The 25,962-nt window shown below is 39.3% G+C and overlaps 1 protein-coding gene across 2 annotated transcripts in view; it reads left to right on the forward strand.

Annotated features, from left to right (window-relative positions):
• rpa1 (replication protein A1) overlaps positions 1 to 24,390 on the forward strand; it is a 32,096-nt gene extending 7,706 nt beyond the window's left edge. For both annotated transcript variants that reach the window (XM_026192757.2, XM_026192758.2), the window contains exons 9-17: positions 22 to 90; positions 423 to 615; positions 2,661 to 2,797; positions 4,919 to 5,067; positions 14,402 to 14,531; positions 18,646 to 18,822; positions 19,884 to 19,991; positions 20,282 to 20,368; positions 23,637 to 24,390. In XM_026192757.2, coding sequence (XP_026048542.1) covers positions 22 to 90; positions 423 to 615; positions 2,661 to 2,797; positions 4,919 to 5,067; positions 14,402 to 14,531; positions 18,646 to 18,822; positions 19,884 to 19,991; positions 20,282 to 20,368; positions 23,637 to 23,744 — 1,158 coding nt within the window. In that variant the 3' untranslated portion in view covers positions 23,745 to 24,390. The remainder of the gene's footprint in view (positions 1 to 21; positions 91 to 422; positions 616 to 2,660; positions 2,798 to 4,918; positions 5,068 to 14,401; positions 14,532 to 18,645; positions 18,823 to 19,883; positions 19,992 to 20,281; positions 20,369 to 23,636) is intronic.
• Positions 24,391 to 25,962: the final 1,572 nt, after the last annotated feature.

The following is a 25,962-nucleotide window of genomic DNA, read 5'->3' on the forward strand; positions in this document are numbered from 1 at the left end:
AATATTTATATTTTTCCACAGGGAGAGATACGAGTGACTGGTTTCAACCAAGAAGTGGACAAGTTCTACAGTCTTATTGAGGCTGGCAAGGTGAGATGTTCCTTCAGATAATGATTCAATATGTCCTAATTTTTATGCCAAAACCGCCTTTTACTGCGCCGTCAAAGACTGATTTGGCTGTAGATTGTGCTATCAACAGCTGCCAGTACTTTGTGAGTTAAAACCACAGAGACTATGAATGAGTCATCTGGCTGCACTGTACCCATACAATAAGCTGCTTATGATCATCTGCCAGCCTTTGTTGATCACCTCTCCCCCTCCCACTGACTGCCTGAAGTCCTATCTTGTTTGCACCATTCAGTCAGGTGAAATGCTACCCAGATCTCTGATTAACATGTGGTTCATCCATCTGTGTGGGCCAGGTCTACTACATCTCCAAGGGCTCCCTTAAGCTCGCCAACAAGCAGTACACATCAGTAAAGAATGACTATGAGATGACACTCAATGGCGAGTCCACCATTATCCCCTGTGAGGACAGCTGTGACGTTCCCATGGTGCAATGTGACTTTGTCTCTATCGGTGACCTGGAGAACAGAGACAAAGATGCTATTGTTGGTAAGGAGTAGAAGTAACAATCTAGACAGGAATTTCTGAACCCAGCATGTGTCTTTAAGGTCCCACATAACTGTGTCAGTTCTTTCTTTTGTTCGCACAGTTTATTTTGAGAGGTGAACTGATAAACAGCCTGCAGCCTTTAACTGCAAATAAATGGCACTTTGTGTGAAAAAGAAATCAAAAGTGCCTTTGCATATTCCTGAAATATTATCAGCAAAAAACTCAAGTCTGGTTTTCCTGCTGAAAATTAGACTTGTGACAGTTTATGTTTTTATTTGTCAGTGTGTTTGTGGGTATTTGCAAAGTCCAGTGAGTGAAGCTGGCAGGTTGAAACTCTCAAAGTGCAATACTGTTAAGAAGACGGGCTGTATAAACATAAAAATTTAGCCTGTAGTCCTCATAAATATATGGCAAAGGCCGATCTGTTCACCAAGTCTTCTCGTCAGACAATATCCATTCATTTCATTAAAGCCTCTTAATCCTTCCAACATGTTCCCCAAAAAGTACAGAGAAAAAAAAAACTGGACATCTATCACATGAGAGAGGTGTGTCATGTGTGTCTGAGTACCTCAGACGTTGGAGACATAATCTAACATGCAATGAATTAATTTGTATTGGTGCAAGACTTTCATCAGACAAATGGTTTGTGACAGAGAGAGACACAACCTCACCTAGGAATTGGCTGCGCAATCAAGCAGTCGGTAATTAAGAGAAGCACAATAATCAGTGCAGCAAAAAATCGTAAAGGTACATCAGGATTTTTTTTTCATTAAAAGATTTCGGAAAGTCTCAACTGGCTAAAATTAATTCTGAAAAGAAATCCTACGCTATGCTGACATTTTTCATCTTAAAGTACAAAATATTGCATACAGCTTGCTACACCTGTCATGAAAGAGAGCATGTTTCTAAGAACACATGCAATAATTTTTTACATTATTTTTAAATCATTTGATTTTTGATATTGGGGAACCATTTGGTATAAGCTTGATTATTCAGAATGGGCATATCTAAATCGTTGCGATTGACATTTTACACCCCCTTATACCGCAGTACTTTAGGAGGATGATATTTTTAAATGGTAGCCATGTTTCCCCAATCTATTTCATGAGACATTAATTCTGATGTTGCCTTATGTAACCGGAACAATAGAGCAGAATTGCATAACGCAGTGCACAGGGGAGCGATAATGTAATTTTCAATTGGTGAGCAAACTGTTCACCAAACTGCAGGTGACTATGAGGCCTAAACGCATTACATTTCTCTTAACTACTGTGTATTACAAAAAGCACAAATCAACCAGCCGGTGTTCTGAGCCCAGCTCCAACAGAGGCGTTCCCGAGCGCCCAATAATAAGTGATCATAAGGTGAGAATAAAGTCTGAATTGGAAAGTCGAACTGGATATGCTGGGAGGTTGAGGTAATTACACTATACGAGCAGACAGATAAAAGTGGTATTAATAAACCTGATGACAGTAATGGCCTGTAGTGCAGATTGACTTTGGGCCCTATGGTAAGAAAATGAGAACCTGCTGTCATAGGTAAAGTGAGGCGGTAATAAGAAGCTGGCTTGTAATTCTTTCAATGGAAATTGCTTTTTGAGTAACTTCTCTTCTGCCTGCTAGGTAGCATCAAGAAGTTCTGTAGTGGTTAAATGTGTTTAAAATCCTCGGTGGCTCAGAGTTGGAGTTTAAAAATGACTGCTGATGGAGATGCCGGTTTACTGTGCTTGATTGCGTTAGTCAGTTAAAGCCCTTTACTGATTTCTCTCCAATATTATGGATGCAAGTTCCTGGCGTGCTGGCCTCTGACGTCTTGAATGAATCGCCAACTGCCAATTTGTGCCGTAAGCTGTGGGACATGGAATGACCTGTGTGTGGATGTAATTGTGTATGGGGAAAAAAACAAATCAGACACAGTATTTATTTGTTTGTGTGTTGTTGTTTTTGTGTTTTGTGCTAGATACTTGTAACTCTGCTGTAGGCTGTGAATCACAAGGATGCGGAATAGAAAAACAAATGCTCTCTGCTTTGTATATCCTTTTACAGATGTAATTGGAGTGTGCAAGAGTGTGGACGACATATCCCGCCTGACAACCAAGTCCAACCGTGAAGTGTCTAAGAGAACACTCAGTCTGATGGATATGTCTGGGAAGGTGGTGACTGTCACACTGTGGGGAGAGGAAGTGAGTATGGACTTGACAAAAAGTACAAAATGTGTAATGGAACGTGTGTCTAGACTTTTCAAATAAGTGGTGAAAGTCATTAACAGGTTTTCAGTGCATCAACATGTTAAAGCTTTCTTCTCAGAACAATTTTCTTTCCAAAAATTAATTATTACCTGAACTAAATTTAAGCAGATGGTTTTATTCTACGTAGGAGGGATAAAAGTAGTTGGTGTAAATGATAGATACTGGTCTAAAGCTAGAGCCCAGTGACTTGTAAAGCAAATGCCTACGCTAAATCATCCTTGTGTGCAGCTTTTAATCCATAGTTTTTGGTTAGAATTATGTCAGAAAGGCGTTGAATGAAAAAGGTTCTTCAGTGCACTCGGTGGTCACAGGTGAACAGCTCTGAGCACTGATTTAACAGTGTGCGTGTTGCGTGATAGAAGGCGATAGATTTGAAGTTATTGACTACATTTCCTGTCACTGTGTGATAAAGTAAGCGTGCTCTTGCAGTTGATTTTTACCTGTGGCTCAGAGGGACTGCGCTGAGTTCACCACCAATTCTTTTCCTCCAGACAAGAAGCAGTGTTCCCTGTATTTGTTCGACATTTACACTTTCTCCAGAGGGATTCAGAGAACTGCACAAGATGTATAGTTTATAAAGAACAATAGATTTGCCAAAAATCAAGTGTTGGAAATATTTCCCCCAATATATGAAAGCTTTACTGTTGCGCTGCTCTTCTTTCTTTGGTTTTATGAGCTGAACAGCAAGTGTGTTTATAGTTTTATCTTGTTAGAAGGCAAAATATGTTTGACATTTGATTTTTATTTATTTACTTTTTTTTTTACCCTGCTGCTGCCACTACTGGGGGAAATCAGACCTCTTGTAATCCTTAGTTTCTAGTTTTAAGGCAAAAACAATTTAAAGTTATGGCAAAACTAATTGAATCCAAAATGAAACCACATAACCAAAACGATAAAAATATAAAGTGGGGGTGCTGTGTAAAATGTAGATTAAAAACATACATAAAATTATATGCAAGTCTCATAATCAAATGTTCAAACTGATAGATTAGGTGGGGGGGGGGAGTCATTTTGAATTTGATAGCATCAGTATAACTCAACATCTTGACACAGGGCCATGTTTACCACTGTGTAGTGTCCTTTCTTTTTTTAACAACACCACAGTCTCAGAACTGAGACCAGCTGTTGGACCTTTGGGAGAGAATCGTTGTCCCGTGTTTGTCTAATATAGGACTCTAGCTGCTTGACAGTCCTGGGTCTTCTTTGTTGTACTTTTCGTTTTATGATGCTTCAAATGTTTTCAGTTGGTGAAATATGTGTATTGCAGGCAGGCCAGCTCAACACCAACCTTTTTCTGCTATGAAGCCATGCTGTTGTAATATCTGCAGTGTGTTTTAGCCTAGTCTTGCTAAAATATGCAAAAAAACCCCCCAAAAAACAACAACATATATAGCACATATGTTGCTCTAAATCCTGTATGTACCTTTCAGCATTGATGGCGTCCTCCCAGACGTGCAAGCTGCCAATTCCACAGGCACCCGTACACCCCTATACATTCAGAGGTGCAGGTTTTTGATCTAAGAGCTGATAACAAGCTGGATGGTTCTTCTCCCCTTTAGTCCAGTGACACAGCATGCATGTTTTACAAAAATAATTTCCAGTTTATATTCTTCTGACCACAGAACAGCTTCCCTGTTTGTCTCGGTCCATTTTAAATGAGCTTTGGCCCAGAGAAGACAGCAGTGTTTCTGAATGTTCACAAATGGCTTCTTCTTCGCGAGAGAGCTTTTAACCTGAATTTGTAAATGGCATGGCAAACTGTTCACAGACAATGATTTGAGGAAGTGTTCCTGAGCCTATGGAGTAATTTCCATGACAGTCTCATGCCTGTTTTTAATGTGGTGCCGCCGGCCTGAAGATCATGAGCATCCAATATTGATTTTCTGCCTTGTCCTTTGTGGACAGGGATTTTCTAAATCTTTTGATGAACCTCTGCCCATATTTATTTAAAACCATAAAAGATCTCTTTGTCCAAAAACACGTATATCTGATGTTGTCAGTTTGCAAAAATGAAGGAGAAAGCAAATTAAATATTGTATTTCTTTCTTTTCATAGGCAGAAAAGTTTGACGGATCTAGCCAACCTGTCGTTGCCATTAAGGGGGCAAAGCTTTCAGACTTTGGAGGCCGGTCACTCTCTGCATCCTTCAGCAGTACTCTTATGATCAACCCAGACATCCCTGAGGCATATAAGCTCAGAGGCTGGTAAGTAGGCTCGAGTTTCATAGATAATGCAGTGTAGAAATTGCTCATGTGTTCTTGCAATCATACAAAGTGGCTTTACAGCAAGTGTAAAATCTGGTATATATTTATTGCCATAAGGCTTTACTTATTTTTTTCACAAACTTAAAGACTGCTTCATAGATGCAGATATTGGTTACAAATAAAGAACTCTAAGGATTTAAAAGGCAGCTTGCATTTCCCAAGTTGTAAGAGTACATACACTGATTCTCATTATCAAGATTAGCTTTCCCCCATTAGCCACAATTTGGGGGTTGCTTCAGTGAAGCATTAGATAAAAATGAAAATCACATTTAATCTATGAAAATGTGTCTTTTGCTCTTCTAATCGCCTTTCAGAAGAAACGAAATCCCGACTCATTTCTGTGTGATTATGTTGATTGTAGCATATTTTTTTTCTCTTGCTGTGTGCGTGTGTTTGCGTGGCTATGGTGTGTGTATATGTATGTTGTTTGTGTGTGTTTTCACTTGAACACATACAGTTATGTGGAAATTAGCCATAAAGTGTGTCTTCATGGCTCTTTCTGTACATGTGGTCATGTGTGTTGACGCTTAGCTGAATTTATTAAGAGGTGGATGCTGAGTTATAGAACAGTATGCTGACAATATGTCTGTGAAGGTTCTCAGTCATCCAGGTCATCGTAGTCAAAGGAGCTTGGAAAGAAAAGCGTCTGGACTTCTTTAAGTTGCTTGAAGACGTTTCACCTCTCATCCGAGAAGCTTCTTCAGTTCTAAGGTCAAATGGTGGAGAGTCCCAGATTTAAACCTAGTGGGAGTGTCCCCCCACAGAGGGACAAAAGGACCCCCTGATGATCCTCTAATCGCCTGAGCCAAGGTGTGAAACTGGGTGTAGGTATAAGGTGGGGCCAGGTTTCACAATGAACACACCCGAAACTCTGGCTGATTGGGACCCACACCCGTTTTCACACCTTGGCTCAGGCGATTAGAGGATCATCAGGGGGTCCTTTTGTCCCTCTGTGGGGGGACACTCCCACTAGGTTTAAATCTGGGACTCTCCACCATTTGACCTTAGAACTGAAGAAGCTTCTCGGATGAGAGGTGAAACGTCTTCAAGCAACTTAAAGAAGTCCAGACGCTTTTCTTTCCAAGCTCCTTTGAGTATGCTGACAAGTTTACAACATTTTTTTTTTTAAATATTATTATTATTATTATTTTTTTGCATTATGTGCCAGGTTTTCAATTATCCCCTAGTGTTCAACATGACCTGAAATAGCCGTGCACTTTGTGTGAGACGTGAGGTGGGTAGTATTTTTATAGGCTGCGCGTTAGTTTGTGTTTCGATTGGCACATGATTGATACATGAGGCAGTCCTCACATGGACTAAAGAGGGTGGTACTTAACCTTACTCTTGCACTGTGGCGCACTAATGGATCTGTCCTCTGTATTGATCCTGCTTAAGCAGGCTGTGTCTGACCCCTCCTCACTGACATGAAGGCAAATGTCTATGTTTGTGAGTGGAGGGCCAATCGATTGTATCCAAAGGGTTTTGTTTATTTACCTTCCAATACCAGTGTCTGCTCTACGCTAAGAAATAAGACACTAAACAGTTGAAATTTATTTTGTGACAAGTCGGCGTAATCTTTTCTTCTGCCTTATAAAATGTGACTGGGTATTTATACTCGGGACCTGATCTGCATAATCGGAGCAGTGAAATGTGACTCTCCTTTGCAGGTGAGAAGGCAGCAGACGATAAATTATGCTCAAAGTGGCTTTTTAATCTAATGTATAGGGTGATGGTAATTTCTTTATGATAGTTTTTGAACAGCCGCTGGCTTCTCTGAATATTTTAGATCTCATTTCTCAGAATGCCAACTACACTGAACTTCTCTGAAGTTGAGCATCATCAGGACCACTCTGGGGTCCTACGCTTTCTTTTACTTGTACACCATGAAGTCCTTAATCGCATTTCCAGACCCTTGCAGCAGACTTTATACACTTACTACATTCTCTCTTCCCTTCTCACGAATGGAAAATGCCAATCCTGACTCATTTGTCAAATGAAAAGCATTGACAAGCATTGGTAGACAGTACCATTACATAGCTTATCTGTAAATGTAGCCTTAACTGTCTAAAGCTGTGAAGATGAAAATAATTGCTTGTTATAGTTATATGATATATTTGTAAAGGCTATATCCAAAATTATATCTAGGTAACACGAGAAGAAATTTCTCTCTCTTGTACCACTGATTGCTGTGAAACGTGTAACATGGATTTTGTGCTGTTGATAAACTTGGGCCATGGTTACAGACTGTGTTTCTCTCTCTTTCTGTAAGCTGAGACATGAAATTCACAAACAGAGATAAGGGAAGGAAAAACAATTAAACTCTAAATTAATCTTTTGATAATTGTTTTTTCTAATCTCGCACAGAAGAGAATCCAAAGTGTTCTCTCCATCAGCCAAAAAAAAAAAAATCTTTTAAATGTGCCAAGGCTGCTGAAACATCATTGTTTTACTCCTGCAGAGGCATCTTAATTTGATTGTGTTTTGGCGCAGACCTTTGGGACCTTCTCAAATGAATAGTCTATCCTTGGTGAGCTGTTGTCTCAAACTCATGCAGCATATTAGCAGTGCTGCTCAGTGCTTGCCAGTGGTCTTATATAGAAAGCTGAGTAGCATTCCTTTGGCACACTAATTAATCTGGGAGAGGCAAAAATACAGTTTAGGGCATATGTATTTGAATATTGACAGTTTTTATTTTCCATGTTTACCAAAATACATTCAAGCTAGTTACATAAAGGATCTGAGCTTGAAGTACAGATGACTTTAAGCTTGAATTTAAGGGCATTCACATCCCAATTAGATGACAAGTTAAGCAATTAAAGTTCTTTAATGAGAAACCTTAGGGTTTTCAGGTGACCAAAAGTAATTGGACAACTGTTACAAAGGCCATTTATAGGCAAGTTTGGTGTGTTCCTTCATTAAACATGTAAAAGGACTAGATTTTATTCCATGTGTTCCAAGCTGTGTTACAGTGAGCCCAAAAAAGTCAAACTCGGGAGAGATCTGGCAAGACAGCTACCAAATTGACAGTCAAGTAGACTTTGCCAGGCTTACCAGCAAATATGTTTATTTTGGCCCCTCAATGTCTACAGTGAGGACAACAGTGGTGAACACAGAACACTTAATTTATCTTCATAACAGTAGGCTACTTATAAATAGAAGACCTCATACAAATAAAAACATTTCACAAGATCGAAACCAGTCATCAATTTGGTAACAGTAAGGTCAGGTAAGACTGCTTTAAATAAACTAGAATTGTCTTAAACCAGAATGATGGTACAAGACTATGAAGAGGACCTGGAAGTGCTCACGATCTAATGTGCACAGCATCTTCTGTAAAACATGGTAGAGCAGTGAGATGCATGGGAATGTTTGGTTTCCTGTGGGACTAGGGTCACTAGTGTTTCTCAGTGATGTAACAGAAGACCAAATGCCTTAGAAGTATGAAGTATATAAAGATCCACTGTCTGCTCATTTACAGATGGGCATTAACTCAAAAAGTAATGTTAACATAACCTAAGAGCTTTTGAAGTCGCAACAAAGCAGAAATCTCCAGGACTGAAAAATGAAGCCAACATGCAGTGCCAAAAATCACAGCCCCTCTAGTAGAGCTGGGCGATATGAGATTTTTTCATATCGCGATATGTTTTTTTCATTTCAGGCGATAACGATATCTATCACGATATAAGCCAAATAACTATATTTGTAAGATTTAAATGTGCCGTTGCTCACAAGTAAAATGTGAAATAATCAGCAGCTTGTTTTTTATTTAAATATTTATTTCCCATAATAAATTCAACAGGGTAGATGTACTTAAGGAACATGAGACTTTTTCAGATAAATAAAGGCAAATATTGCAAACTACACAAAAGGCAGCCGCTAAAGCGTTTAAGTTTCAAAATAGAACAAACGAAACAGACTAAATTGTCAATTCCACTTAGAAACAAAGTATTAATTCTAAAAATAAATCTTAGTTTGTTTTACAGAAGAAGAGACAAAATTGACTAACTTTTGTCAATATCAAATAAACTGAGAACTAAAAGGAAATTCTCAATCTCTCCTTGTTGTATAGCTGAGCTTTTCAAACAGTTTTAACAGTTACTTTAGTCTGACAAAAGCCGAATGACGAATTAGCGCTTCCAGTCAGAGACTGAGGCTACGTCCACACGTACACGGGTATTTTTGAAAACGGAGATTTTCCGTTTTCGTTTTAAAAAATAATCCCGTCCACACATAAAGGCAGAAATGAAGGAAAACGCTGCTATGAACATGCCAAAGCAGCAGGTGGCGCTAGATTCCTAACCGTGCAGAAATGTTGGCCAATCAGAAGTCTAGAAGCCTCGGTGGGAAAAAGTAAACAAAGCTGGGGCATAGAAGCAGAACCGAGTCGTATGTGTGGAGGGACAGTAACTGTGTGTATATGTAAGCATTTAAACACTGCAGAGAGTAGAATTAACAGTAACAGTATTGTAGAAATTCATTTCACCGAAACAATAACGTGGCGCACAGTGTGACGCATGCACCAGTTTATTGTATTTCCAGACTTGCTTTCGGCACAATTTACAGTGCACGCTACTCTGTTTTTTGTCAGACTTGAAATAGCCGAAATACCTTCACACTACGGAACTTCTATGGCTCTTCCGTTCGACAATCTCTCCGGCATTGGAACCATCATCTGTTTTCTCTTCGGTCACGCTCGGTTGATTTTTCTAGTCGGCACACTCATTTCCTCCATTACCCGCTGGCTCCATTACCCGCTGGCTGCTTCCCAAACAAACACACGTGCGCTTGGCACTTGTGCTGTATGTAACAAGTCACGCGACGTGACGCTGCGGCTGTGATTGGTTCGGCTCTACGCTACTTAATTTGGATTGGCTGACCTTTTTATTTTTTTTATTTTTTTTTATTTTAAAGAGGACAAGAGCGGCGAGGTCTATCGCGATAGCTTAATTTCTCTATCGAGTAAAAGTTATATCGCGATACATATCGTTATCGTTCTATCGCCCAGCTCTACCCTCTAGTGGCCACTTGAAGCTGAATCCCCATAGTCCCATGTTAAAATGCCCAAGTTTAAGGCATTAAAATGCACATTTACAGTCTACCACAGACAACTTTTTTTTTTTTTTCAATAAAATGCTACTATTATATTAGCTTACTTAAAACTAACAAGAACATGCTGTTTACGTATCTCTGTGAACAGTTTATATGACAAGATTTTGGGGAATAGTTTGTTAGTAACAGGCGAAAAGTTAAGTGCTTCAATAAGTTAAGTTATATAAATCTAAATAAAATAAAAATGCATTATGACAAAAAAAAGTGTTCACTGTAAGCTTATTTGGTCTAAAGCGGCACTTTTGCGATGACGAGGTTTCCAGCTGTCTATAATTCCCAAGAATCCCAGCATCTCCAAAGTATTGGTCAGAATTTAATCTTACTTAAGTAATTGGTCTTCACCCAGATTGGGCCATTTTATGGGAAATAACCTTAGAATTGTGATGAATTGTGAGTCGGATAAGCTCCTTTAAAGCAGAGTCCAAACCAGTGGGTGATGGCACTGTGGCTACATCCATCCTTTATATACTGGTCTATAATCTCAGACCAGTCAAGCAGCATTGGGCAGAAAGACCAATACACAGCAAAAACACATGAAGACCATTACAGTGAAAACCCTGGCGAAGCATCACAAAGCAAACCCATCCTTTGATGTTGACATGTTATTGACTACAGGCAACAGAGTGCAAATGACTACAGAGTCATTTGCATTGCCTGCAAATGACTCTTGACAAAGTACTGAAATTGAGTAGTTTATTTATGATTATATTAATTTCTTATGGTAACAGAGGGTTTCATATATTTTGGTTAACCCTTTGAATTAAAGCTGAATTGCAGCTGTTTCTTCTAAACTCTATTGGTGATTAAAAAGACCAAAAAAATATCCCTGTTAAAACATTTCATGACCTTGCTGGAGAATTCATTTATTTTGGTAACAATCCAGCACTAATATTCTTGGCCTTCTGTTAGTCTTAGATGTTTGTACCTTGTTCTGAGACATCAGAGTGAAGGCCTACGCCCTTTGCAGGAATCTCCAGAATCAGACTTCACATTAGCATTTTTTTGTATCTAAATGTGAAGTTTTGGTTGTCCATTAGGTGGCAACAGCACATTTAGATCGCCTTCCTGTCTTTTCCTAAAATGTCAGGTGGTGTAGTCCCTGTTCTGACACTTTTGTCAGGTTTATACTCTTTTTTTTTTTTTTTTTTTTTTTAAGCTGTCAACCTCAGACATTCGTCATCAGCTCATTTAGTCACAGTCCAAACTGACATTTTCTGTCTTGCATATTGTGACTACAGCATTTGGATTTGTGCATAGCGCATATGTAATTAGGCCAGCTAAGATGCAAACAAATTTGAGCACAGTTGTGGGGAGAACATGATCTATCATTGAATTGACTGTTATGTTACCATAATCTTTAACTGTGCTGTATTGATTTGATTTAGAAAAAAAAAAGTAAAATATGTTGCTTGGACGTACAATGTACAGCTTATTGCACCAGCAGCATCTGTTCTTATATAACTATCATTAGGTTACAGCTTTAAGTGTTTAAGGTATGTGCTAACTAAAAATAAAGACAAGATGATAGTTTATTAAATTTTAATGAAATTTGCAGATTGTGATCTGTGAGTTTAATAAACTCAGCCGTCTGCTCCTTGCTATCTAAAATATAACGGGACACTGGAGTATATTCTCGAGCATCTCACACTTCTGATAATCAGTTGTCTGCTTGACGTTTATTCAGCTGTGTAAAAAGCCAAACCGATTTACTCAGGAACAAATAAAATACTGAAAAAAGCCAAACAATAACATTTTTAAGTTATCTAAGTGACTTATATATCATGTTTAACCTGAGTAGCGAAAGACCGTGGTGGGTTTTAAAACGATTTGCCGGGAGTCCGGTGTTCTCACGGGCTCTAGTGAGCCTTGAACCCCGGCTCGCTATCGAGCTGTTGGATAACAGACGTCTTCGAAAACGTTGGAGCGCTTTTGAAAATATGTGGTGTCTTGATAAACTGAGCAGATATTTGAGGTTTACACAGCTACATTCTCTCCTGAAAATAAGTTAAATGTTTATTTTGTGACCCAGAAAGAATAATAAGAGTAATATTAAAACTAACTAGTTGCCGCCATTGTTGGAAACTGAGCTGGGCCGCGCTAATTCTGGGATAGGTTGGGCCACGAAGTATACACCCGGACCCATCCTTCAAATCTGGGGAAATGAAGGGCGCATTTGTCGGAGTCTTCGAATTTGGACAGTCTTTGTCGTGTCGCTGTAACGTAATCGGCCTACAAATGTGGGCACAGGAGGATGCGGTTCCCGAATTTGGACACAGCTACGATACCGGACACTGCTTCTTCTTCTTTGGGGTTTAACGGCAGCTGGCATCCTTGTACATGCAGTGCTGCCATCTTCTGTTTCAGTCCGTTATTACACTCTTAAATTCTACTATTTATTCCTGTGTCTTTTGGGATCTTACAAAGCTTCAAACGACGCGTCAACTATTAAATTAGTCGTCAACAATTTTGATAGTCGACGTAATCGTGGCAGCCCTAGGCTGGAGCTTAGTCTTCCACCATTACTTCATGTCCCTTTATCTGACATGTCCCCATTCCTGTACAGTGACACTTGACATGTCTGTGTTATGCACATTCATGCGTCTGCCAACCTCCAGCCAGATATCATGGTGTTCTTGTCTTACTGAAACCACTCTGCTCCAGGCCTGGATCTTTCCACTCTCACTTGTCTGTTGCACATTTTCTGCCAGACCGAATTTGCCCTCTTTTTGTCTTCTTTATCACAACCACTACTTTTTGTGAGCCATTTCTGTTTCCTGCAGCAGATTTTCTTTTTTAAAATGAACTCAGTCACTATTTTCTTCTGGGTATTTGTCTATCAGGTTACCAGAGAAGCCATGTGAAGTCTTGCTATTCTGCAGTTTTTTCTTTTCTTAAATATTGTGCATTTGCCTTCTCTGGTGATAATTTCTTTAGAGACATTAATCCATGCCAAGGAATGCCATCTGTTTTGTCATTTGATTGGTCAGGGGAAGCTCCTGATTGGATGCAGACAGAATTGGGTACACTGGTGAGGAAATTGGTGCCACTTTAAGGAATTGTTTACATTTGTTAGGAGGAGCTGGAAATCGACAACCTGTGTTTCGCTTGGGCCGCAGTGTAAAATGTTAATGGGGATATTTTCTATTAGCCATGCTTGTCAGGAGCACAGCAAGTTCTCCCTGTATTTACAACCCGGCCTTGCCATTGTACGCTGCTCTGCCTTGTGGCCAACAGATTACGAAGCTGTATTGATCTTGGTGACCGTTTTAAACTGCTATTTTTTTTTTTTTTTTCTTTTCCCCCCCACTAGTGCATTTTACCCTCATCCGTCTTCTCAGTCTACCTTGCCTTACCCCCCCCCCCCCCCCCTTTTTTTTTTTTGAAAAAGCCTGGTTGGGAATGCCTGAGAGTCCCTTGGAGACTCTGCACTAGCAGTATTAACTTTTTGACTGTTATTCAGCACCTTTACAAGTGTGATGTGATGGTTGGTTGGTATTGAATGTGTCCTGCCAGTCCTCCACTGTGAAAGCTGAAAATATTTTGGCTATTGGAAATCAGAAAAAACGGCAAATGCCCAGTGCTGAAAAGATGCTCAACCCCTTGTCACGGCACTGACGTTTTTAGAATCTGTAAAAAATGCGCCGCTCCCATTTCAAACTGTAAAAATGCTTTCCAGCTTAGGGGTAAACGCCTTTGATGTATTAGTGGAGTGATCAAACTGTCCATTAGAGAGAATTGCATAGAATAAAATATGAGCTCTGATATTATCAATTATAGTTTTTCTTTTACTTTTACTGTCATATAATTCAGGAATCTAGTGAATGTAATAAAAAGATATACTTAACACAGCTTTTATCATAAAATCAGTGACAGAAAATTAAATGACAGCTATTTACATAATCAAATAAGCCATTTGTATTTAAACTGGAAATATTTGTTTGTCAAATGTGAAAATGCTTTGTTTGTCTTGGTCCTTTGTGAGTGAATTTAAAATGCGTTGGCTTTGAACTATTAGTCTGACAAAATGAGCAATACACATTTTAATCACTTTTGCAAATTTGTAGTCCAAACAATTAACTAAAGAATAATCGAGAGCTTAATCAGTAATAAAACCATTTATTCGGGTCAAATCAGCAGCAACTGGTATTTGCTGTATTCTACACAGGTATGACAAGGAGGGGCACGCTATGGATGGACAGTCTCTGACAGAGGTGAAAGGTGGCAGCGGGGGAGGAAACACCAACTGGAAGTCTCTATCTGACGTTAAGACTGAGCATCTGGGACACGGAGACAAGGTACACACACGCACGGCTTTGTGTTGACACGCTTGAACATTAAAGATATGGTAACCCCAATATTGTTATTCAAGGTTGCCTCTTTGAAGATATTCAAGGACACACTGAAAGGCCGCTTTCCCAAACAATAAATATGAAATGCTCGCAGTCAAAATGCATTTGTTATTAAAAATCCAAGGTGCATGCTGCATTTCTGTATAGGCTTCTGTATTGTAGCTTTTACTTCTAGCTCTGCTTTGCAAACCTGAAGCAAAAAGGCTTTGGAATCGGCGTTGTATAAAAGCACTGCACCAACACGTACAGTGGGGCAAAAAAGTATTTAGTCAGCCACCGATTGTGCAAGTTCCCCCACTTAAAATCATGACAGAGGTCAGTAATTTGCACCAGAGGTACACTTCAACTGTGAGAGACAGAATGTGAAAAAAAAATCCATGAATCCACCTGGTAGGATTTGTAAAGAATTTATTCGTAAATTAGGGTGGAAAATAAGTATTTGGTCACCTCAAACAAGGAAAATCTCTGGCTCTCACAGACCTGTAACGTCTTCTGTAAGAAGCTTTTCTGTCCCCCACTCGTTACCTGTATGAATGGCACCTGTTTGAACTCATCATCTGTATAAAAGACACCTGTCCACAGCCTCAAACAGTCAGACTCCAAACTCCGCCATGGCCAAGACCAAAGAGCTTTCGAAGGACACCAGGAAAAGTATTGTAGACCTGCACCAGACTGGGAAGAGTGAATCTACAATAGGCAAGCAGCTTGGTGTGAAAAAATCAACTGTGGGAGCAATCATCAGAAAATGGAAGACATACAAGACCACTGATAATCTCCCTCGATCTGGGGCTCCACGCAAGATCTCATCCCGTGGGGTCAAAATGATCATGAGAACGGTGAGCAAAGATCCCAGAACCACACGGGGGGACCTGGTGAATGACCTGCAGAGAGCTGGGACCAAAGTAACAAAGGTCACCATCAGTAACACACTACAACGGCAGGGAATCAAATCCCGCAGTGCCAGACGTGTTCCGCTGCTGAAGCCAGTGCATGTCCAGGCCCGTCTGAAGTTTGCCAGAGAGCACATGGATGATACAGCAGAGGATTGGGAGAATGTCATGTGGTCAGATGAAACCAAAGTAGAACTTTTTGGTATAAACTCAACTCGTCGTGTTTGGAGGAAGAAGAATACTGAGTTGCATCCCAAGAACACCATACCTACTGTGAAGCATGGGGGTGGAAACATCATGCTATGGGGCTGTTTTTCTGCCAAGGGGACAGGACGACTGATCCGTGTTAAGGACAGAATGAATGGGGCCATGTATCGTGAGATTTTGAGCCAAAACCTCCTTCCATCAGTGAGAACTTTGAAGATGAAACGAGGCTGGGTCTTCCAACATGACAATGATCCAAAACACACCGCCCGGGCAACAAAGGAGTGGCTCCGTAAGAAGCATTTGAAAGTCCTGGAGTGGCCTAGCCAGTCTCCAGACCTCAACCCCATAGAAAATCTGTGGCGGGAGTTGAAAGTCCTTGTTGCTCGACGACAGCCCCAAAACATCACTGCTCTCGAGAAGATCTGCATGGAGGAATGGGCCAAAATACCAGCTACTGTGTGTGCAAACCTGGTAAAGACCTATAGTAAACGTTTGACCTCTGTTATTGCCAACAAAGGTTATGTTACAAAGTATTGAGTTGTATTTTTGTTATTGACCAAATACTTATTTTCCACTCTAATTTACGAATAAATTCTTTACAAATCCTACCATGTGGATTCATGGATTTTTTTTTTTTCACATGCTGTCTCTCACAGTTGAAGTGTACCTCTGGTGCAAATTACTGACCTCTGTCATCATTTTAGGTGGGGGAACTTGCACAATCGGTGGCTGACTAAATACTTTTTTGCCCCACTGTATGTGCGCTTAAAACCGAATCCTACAAAAGTTCCTAATCCTAATGCAATATAATACATTGCCTTGTGGGTGTCTCCTCCATAGCCCTGTTGTATGTTCTTGGTGAAAGTCACATTTAATTCTAGTGCTGATTAGATTCTACATTGGCTTTATTCTTTGCCCATTTGTAATGTAATTCCTTGCCCTCAAATAGGTAAAGTAATATATGTTCAATTTCCTCGTTTTTTCATCAGTGCTGTTGAGGGAAATGGAGCTCAGTGAGGTGTATAAATTCTCCAAAATGGATAATGTGACCTGTGCTGAGATCTTAATTTGTGTAGTTTAACATAATTTAACACATTAGTAATCATCACAGTATGATGAAAACGCCCCATAAAACTGGGACAATTAATAGATGCAAGCAGTTATGAGGGGATCAATGAGAACAAGTTTGAGACTGTAAGGATTGATATTCTGGCTACATGGAAGCTTAGGAAAGCAAGAAAATGCTTCAGACAAAGTACAGGAGTGAGACTGTTAAATAAAATATACTTTGTTTAAGGAGTAATTGTGTTTTAAATAGTGAGCATAAGTCAATTAGTGACCCCCGTCAAACATCTACTGTGCTGAGATGAATGATTTCAAATTACAAATAACGCTATTGGTTAGCAGTGGTTTACACATTTGCCTCACAAGCAGAAGAGCTCCGGTTCGATCCCAGTAGGAGACGAGATCCCTTTTGTGTCCTGTCTGGAAGGGCATTGAGGATCTGCCAAAACATGAGGAGCTACTTACTGTGGTGACCCCTTGTGATTAAGGGTGCAGCTGAAAGTATCTGTTCCTTCTTCTTCGTCCATCAACGCAACTTGTTGATGGATTTAATCTTTCTAACATTTTTAACACAAATATTCAGCCAATTTCAGGTGAATTTCTTTTGGGCACATGATGAGGCTCTGTTTTGACAAATGAGGTTTGTCCGGTCTTTAACCCTCTGAGGCATCCTATACATAAGGGCATGGGGTCAGGCTTTCAAGGCCGCACCCAGAGAACTTTGTTGCAATTAATTGTTGCCGTCACAAAGTCTTTGTGTGCCACAACCTCAAGTTTCCACATTGCCCCTCTGCCCTTTCTGACAGCAAGTGGTCACCCTCCACTTGTTGGCTTGACATCCCATTTGTAAAAGCCAGTGACAGGGCCAAAAAAAACAAGTTCTTCTGCCCTGTTCCTACTGGTCTGTCACACGTTAATTAAAGAGGTATTTACTTGATTAATTGGAGCTCTTGGAAAACTAGTAGAGGTTGGTGTCAGGGTTATATTTTTGCTCAATCAAAATAGTCAAGGGTTTAAAAAAAGAAAGCTTAGACATTTGCTGTGTGTTGAAACAAGATTTGTTTCCCCCGTATTTTCTCCCTGTCATTTACCTCATTCCTAAGGGCAAGTGACATTAAGTAACAATTGTCCTTGAGCTGGAAGTTAATTGAGGTGATTGTATGTCATGTAATAGCCATGGTCAGTATGAACAGAAGAGCAGTTTAAAAATCATATTTTTATTGCACTTTGCTCTTGTTTGTATTTAAGTTAACCAAGTTATTACAGACATTTTCATGGTTTTCTGACATCTGACTTGAACATTATCAGACATGGAAGGTCAGTTGCTTTGCCAAGGCACAGTTATTCATCCTTCATCAAACCATAGAAAAGCCAGACTTATGTTATGACAGGCTATTCTGAGGTTAGTATGAGGTGGGAGACTCTCCAAAAACAGTCAGCTTTTGGACTGCAACAAAGACGGAGAATAAAAGGACAACTAGAAACTAGAACTGTCAGGAGATTTGTTTCCATCGACTATGGCAAATGTCACTTGGTTGATGTTTTCCATGACAACAAAGAAAACTTCCTGGAAGCTGTTTACATGCAGCATGTTTCTCAAGTTTGAATCCGTGGAAAAGCAGCAGCTCCCTCAATAGTTGGCATTTGTGTTGCCATTAGCATTCTGGTTGGCAGTGTTGGTTATGCATCTGCTCCTTAAATGATAATAAGTTTATTTCTGACTATTCGCATATATCACTGCATAGTCCCAAAAATGCCATCTTAATATTAATTTTATCCTGTTTCTATTTTGGTTTGCATTAGTCAACATCCACAACACAAAGGTCATGAGAGTGAGACGTGATGAGTATGTCACAGTTACAATGTTTATACTTTTTTTTTTTGGGTCTTTTGTTTAGGCTGACTACTACACCTGCGTAGCTACGATTGTGTTTCTGCGCAAGGAAAACTGTCTTTATCAGGCCTGCCCGAGCCAAGACTGCAACAAAAAAGTGGTTGACCAGCAGAATGGCATGTTTCGGTGTGAGAAGTGTGACAAGGAATTCCCCAACTTCAAGTACCGCCTCATCCTCTCTGTAAGTGATTCAGCGTGGGTCCCCCGAAAAGCTTCTGGCAGTCTTTTCTTTCTTTCTTTTTCTTTTTAAGCGATGGCATCCACTTGCAGAAACATATATGCCCATGCACACATTGAAAGATCGTTTTCGTTGAATCCTGAGTCAATGATTCTTCTAATACGTCTAATAAATAATCTAATAATACATCTAATAAACTACCAGGCATCAGATTGGTGAAGATTTTGTAAATTACATGTCATGTACAAGGAGGAGAACAGTGCAATGCAAAAGACTGCTGCAACTGTCACGAAGGTCTATCTGTAGCTCGACTGCAAAAAAATGTATTAAATCAGGTCTAATATGAAGTCCACTAACTAAAACTAGCACGTCACAAGTCTGCCACAACTGTGCACAGTCATTTGAAAGCGAGCTTCAAAGAACAATCAAATTGCTTCCAGCGAAAATGTTGTAGCTTTTTTTTTTTTTTTTTTTTTTTTTAAAAAGCCCATCCCTACCTTTATATTGCCTATTATATCCTGGGGCTCAATCCAATCCACCCCTTTTATGGCTCTCTCTGTTTAAACATATTCCCAATCTGCTCTTTGTGATTAAATTTAGAGATGTATAAATCCCATTCTGCAGTTTCTGTGACGCAGTGTAATGAAGACACATGTTGTATTCCCATTTTGCGTGGTTAGTTACGTTGGGTTAATTGCAGCAGCTTTCCCGTCGGCATTACCATTTTACACAAAACAGACATGAATGCAAACAAACTGCATTTTTAAGTATAAAAGACAAACTCGGTGAGCAACAAGCAGTGAGAGGCATGCATCTGAAATAGGCTGGTTTTGTTTCGTACCACTCACCAGTTGACTTATTATTATTATTATTATGCTCAAGCTTTAGCTTAACCTGTGTGCGCGCGCACTTTTGTGTTTGTGTCACACTTGCCGGGAGTACATAGGCTATCCACTAACTGTTACATTTTGTGAAAGGGTGTTTGTTTGATATAAGCCAGGCTACTCTGGTCAATAGTTGTTTATGCATTTAACTTTTTTTTTCCCCCCTTTATTATCCGTCAGGCCAACATTGCAGATTATGGGGACAACCAGTGGGTGACTTGCTTCCAGGAGAGTGCAGAGGCTATCCTGGGCCAGAATGCAGCTTACCTGGGGCAGCTCAAGGACTCGGTGAGGCTTTCTCTGCTGAATGTAATACTTTCCTCAGGGAACGACCAGGGCAGAGCTAAACTTTAAGCTTCATGCTCCCCAAACATGCACACACATACGTTTCTGTAGACAAATGCAAATATGTCTGAAACCTGTGGTGCTTTGTTTCTTCTATTTATAATTACTTAGAAAAATCAAAGCTTTTTGTTTGTTTGTTTTGTCAGACACTTACTTTCCTTTGCACTCAAGACTGTTTGATGAAACTGGCTTTTGATTAAAGGATTATATCTGAACTTTTAATTAAAATTCAGAATGAAGCTGCCTTCGATGAGGTCTTCCAGCATGCCAACTTCAACACTTTTGTCTTCCGCAACAGAGTGAAGCTGGAAACGTATAATGTAAGTAAAAATTTTGTGGTAGTGTGAAAAAATGCCCAGGGTTTTGTCGCTGCAGCACAGTGTCAGACAGACCACATGCATTTAGAGAGAAAAAAAGAAATCTTGAGAAAAATGAGGCCGTGTCTCTGCGTCCCTGAACTACTGAAACTTCACAGCGGGAACATAAGAGGTTCTGGTTGTTTTTGTTGTTCTTCTTTTTAACATGGGAGAGTTTTCCCATTTTGACTGGCAGAACTGCGTCTTAAAAAAAAAAAAAGAGAGAAGCCGTCAGTGTTTGTCCTGGGATGCTGCTCATTTTCAGTGGCTTTGTGAAGGATGCACACACAGATTAGCTGCGGTCAGTATTTCCTGTAGGCCACACAGATAGAGGTTTGTTTTGAGGGAAGCACATAAAAGAATTGATTGGGCTGGGACTCTGAGCAGGAAGTCTGGAGCCAAGCCAGAGACTGCATCCGCCTTCAACACACAAAAAAGGGCCACTGTGTCTGTCACATTCAGCTCAGCATCCTAACTGCCAATGGCACTGCTACAAGCATGTATTGGCTTCTGTCTCCAAACCCCATATTCCTTCAACAGAGACACCTGCAACCCCTCTTTGAGTTTATTTTCTACTTCTCAGCGCTACAATCCAGCCATTGTGTCATGCTCTCACACATTGTTGTGTACTTTGATTTATAGGCTTGATGTGGGACAAAGCAGGTTCTTAACAGTTGATAACAGTCCGCTGTAACACAGTGTGACTTGCATATTGACCGGACCCCTCTAAAGAGCATCATCAGAATATTTTAGGGAATTACACTCTTCGTTTTAACTGAATGAAGTTCCCCCGTAAGGAGTGTAATAAAATTACCTTCTGTAATGCCAGTAAGACAGTGAAACACACCATCAGCACATTTAAAGGTCAGTCTAGCTATATCACATGTTAGAATAGAATCCATCACATTTTTAGCCAAATACACAGATGCGATGCAGTGCAATTATTCAAATTAAACTTAAGAAGGTAATCAAGCACTGGCAATTTAGATAATTATTGGATTGTTTCAGCAATTAAGGACTTATTAAGTATCGTTGCCATCATATCCTTTGTATTTTATAATGCTGGTTAAAGAAAATGAAAAGTTTCATCTCATACTGTAGGAAATCCTTTCCCATTTTATTGCTATTTTTTTATTACATCTTTCTCCTTTTATTTTAATTTTTTTTAACTGGTACAAAAAAATTTTTTTTTTTAAATGTATATGTACAACAAAGTAGAGCGCCTTCTCTGATTATCACACTATTTAATGGTTGTACAGTTAAAACAGAGTGTGAAGGAGATATGTTTGGAATTAACGATGCGAACAAACTCAAATTAGAATGAAACTCATACTAAAATAAAAAACAAAGACAGGGTTGTGGGATGTTGCTGGTGTCAAAGTCAAAACCTGAGGTTGCCATTATTAATCTCATTGAACTACATTTCTATGCATAAGGTCTTAAATAAATGATATTATTGTCCTTTTAAGCGCAGTATGGGGGCTGTGTAATACTATGATTAATTGGTGAAACTTCTTAATTATATTTATCATGCAAAAAATGTTATGCATAATTTAATTTAATGTAAATCTGTAGATTAAATACTTTGATCAATTGTTTATTTGACCTCATAAATATTTCAAGTCAGTACTTGACCTTTTACTTGCCTGGAACCAAGTAGCTCTAGAGTTTTTATTGTAGCTTTTCTCCCACATTGATCACTACTATTCCAGTTTTAAATAGAAATAGCTGGATTTGAAGGGATATCTCCCTTATTTTGCCCTCATGAGTTCTGTCTGATGGGATGTGGTCCTCTCTTATCACACACTTTGGGGCTTTAGTGCAAGGTGAGGGGTGTGAGTTTAGAGGGGAGCCAAGTGGTTTCTGGCACTGATTGGTCTCAGCACAGCAGGCTTTTTACTCCACCACTCCAAACTGGATGAGTTGCACTCATCCATTTTCCAGTCTGGAAGGAACTACTGGTATAACACTCCCAGGATAAACAGACTGTATATAAAAGGACATATCTACCATGATGTCAACTGTTGGTAGTTGAAGTTCAGTCTGTCACCTGAGGGACATTGCATGCACATAGTAAAAACTTGCCAATCACAAAGTAGCCCTGGAGTAAAGCAAATGAATTGCCCAGTCTTGCACTATGTGAGACTACGTGACTCTTATGGGGACAAAAAGAGCATAATGTTGTAATAAATAGGACTGAAGTCTTTCTAGGAAAGCGTTTACTGGGGTTGTAGGTGAGCAGTGCACTTGTTCTCCTATAGTAATCTCTTCACAGTACATGACTTTTCTCCTAGCCAGATGAGTCGCCCCTGCTGGTTTTTGGAGAGAGTGAAGGTTTTACACACTTTGCATTGGTTTTAAGAGTGGAAAGCTGTGTCCACCTTTTTATGTGGGATACGTGGAGTGTGTTCATTAGCCTTCAATTTTTGTTACAGTTTAGGCAGAACTGGTACAACTGCTTTGTGTTTAATTGATGAACTTTACTTTTCGTGATAATTAAATAAAACACCCATATTTATATCTGAACTTCTTGCTTTTAGCATTTGTGAAATTTGGCCTTCCTGTGCTAAAATGTGCACCGTGCAGGGCTCCCCTAGGTCTTCTGCCCTGATTCTAACATCAATTTCCATTCATATGATTAAATTTGAGCAGTTTGAGGTCGCTTTATATTTGTCTGCATATTTCACTTACAAAAAAAACCAAGCATTAAGATCTAAAAGGATTTATTTTTTCTTAAAGAATTGGGTTCATATCCAAAGAAAAATGGTTTACTTTTCACCCACTTAAGCAACAGATGATCAGCGGAGACAAAAGGAGTGTAACCACTGTTTAAATGCAGAGTAATAGCCCTGGTAGAACGGCCTTCCCCTGTCTAGACAGCTATGGAGATGTCTAAGGCTTTAAATGTTCGACTCTGTCTTTCATTGGTAATTAATTATATTACATAATGATTTTTAGTCGTTAGCAAAATCTTGTTGAAAACATTTACCATGGGATAAATGCCAAAGTCCAAATGGCTCTATATATTTATACAGCCATTTGGAGATATATCTATCTATATCGATAGAGACAGATATATATTGATCTGTCTGTCTTTGTTGTATAGATGGATATCTATATATGATATAGAGAAATGGAGATATATATATGTGTATACGTACATACATCTATCTGTTGGACTTGATTTTTTTTTATGCCATTTCTCATATGAATGTCATTTTCTTTCTGACAGGATGAATCGAGGATTAAAGCTACAGTGATGGATGTAAAGCCTGTTGATCATAAAGAGTATAGCAAGAGGTTGATCCTGAACATAAGGAAACTGGCGGCTAACCACTAGGAACCTTTAACAAGTGTTCTAGTTTTGTTTGTCCTTGCAAATCTTTCATTTTCTGTACAAAAAAAAAGGCTGTCACTGTGTTGTAGTTTTTGCTTACCAATCAGCTAGGTCAAAATGATCTTTTGGTACTCTTTGTCCTTTTGTCATGATCATATAAAAAGGATCTTTTCTTTTTTTGTTATTATATGAAGTCAGAAGAGAGAGTGGGTCAGTAAGGCACAAAAGAAGAAATCACCACAGTGTCTGTCTTAAGTAAGCCACCTGTTTATGTGTATACTGTGGTCATGTGGAGGTGGTAGCTGCTTTTAAGCAGAAAACCAGCAAAGTAGCAAGCACTCCTTTTCACCCTCTGACGTGCACTTAGAATGGCAGGGCTGGACCTGCGCATGCCAGATAAGACCATTTGCTTTCCCACTCTTTCTTTTTTTATTTTATTTTTTCCTCCTCCGACTCTCACATACTTGCAAACATAAGCACATACACACATGTGCAGTGTGGGCCTAATGGGAAATGTACTACGTTCTGTTTTGTGTTAAGTAGAGACATATTTGTGTCCACTGTGTGTTTCACAGATTCTGTAGTTTTGTTTATTTGTGATAATTATCAGTCGGAATAAAGATATTTGTAATCACGTTAAAAAAAAAAAGTGTATTCCTGTTAAGTATTGTGCATAATTAATGCAAAACAATAGTGCTTGGAACACCTGATCCTGGGCTGAAACCCCCCCCCCCCCCCCCCCCCCCATTTTTCTCTTTTTTTTTTTTTTAATTTGTTTTTTTTTTTAAATAGTAAACATCAATAATGTGTGCGCCCCCCGCCCCCAGTGTGCATTCAGGGGATTTATGCGAGAGCTGGTGCACAATGCCCTCAATCTCCAAAGGTTTTGCTCAGATGTGCAACAGATTCCCTGCAAACTTCACTTTCATGTTCTATTAAAGCAGAACATCAGTGAGGCTGCACCTTCCCATTTTTCTTGTGATAACATCTAGTTTCTGTTGATCGTTTCTGTTGCCTGTAGTGTGTTGAAATGGATTCGACCTGTCTTTAAATGGTAAGGAAAGGTAAGTTTTACTTGGAGGGGAAACATGCTTGGAGACATGGATTAGGTTTACTATAACCAGACCCCTCCATTTCTTTCCAGGTAGCCTTTTAAAAAACAAACAAACAAACAAAAAAAACCTCTCTTCCTTTTCATTTCAGTTATTAGTGCTTTTCTAGATGTTGCAGTACATTCAGAGTATTTTCAGAGCAACACAACTTGGATGTAGTGTCAGATGGTGTCAAATATAGACAGTAATGCTTTATTCTGTTTAGTCTACCAAACACAAAGACATTGGGGCTTTTAAGGCATCCAAACTGATTTTTGTTTTTTATTCATGTGCTTGTGCACTACTGTTGAGGATGAGGTTTGTAGATCTTGCAGCATCTCTGGGGACTTTGTTGTGGTGAGGTGGCATTGTCCTTGTTTACATCTGCTGCCCCATAAGCTTTTGTGAAAAAGGAGAACTTGTTATGTTATTGGCTAAAGTAAAATAACCAGGTAATTTAATTCTCACACCTGTTTTCAAGTTGAGATGATTACATAGTTCCAGGCAAAACAAAACAAAACGTAAAACATCGTAATCTGTTTATAACTGGATTTCTTACTTGTTAGACTGATAACACAAAGTGGACTGAATTAGATTCGTTACCCAAGAATAAGCTGCAGTTGCAGCTTTATTAGCAGTGGGTGAGTATGGCTGGGCAAAACGTTTGTGACCGATAATCAGTCAAAAGACCCATTTCTGGTTCGAACAGCTCGGGCACAGTTTAAAAACTTTTTAAAATGGCGAGATGGCGCATCAGTATAGTTCACGGCTTTCTTCCCAGGACTCTGTACAGTACACTGAAAATGTAAGTTTGTACCAGATATAAATTTAAGCTTAGCACCCTAGTAAAGGCCATTTTGTATCAAAGATAATTGCATTTAAATAATTAACCTACCTACTGACTGTTTGGCAGAAGCAACAACTTAATTTCAATCACAAAATGTTTTTAGTTAATCTCTATCATGCAGTGTGCAAAAAGCAAATTGCTGAGAGTAATGATCCCAGCAACTGGTCTTGTTCAATGCCCTGGAGACGCCTTGAATAATAGAGCAGTAAGATAAACTTGTCTGTCATTGTGTAAATTAGTTAATATAAATTAGCTTTATTTTTGTTTACCCTTCAGCTTATTC

Source organism: Astatotilapia calliptera, chromosome 14 (genome assembly GCF_964374335.1).
Source record: "Astatotilapia calliptera chromosome 14, fAstCal68.1, whole genome shotgun sequence".
NCBI classification, from domain to species: Eukaryota; Metazoa; Chordata; class Actinopteri; order Cichliformes; family Cichlidae; genus Astatotilapia; species Astatotilapia calliptera.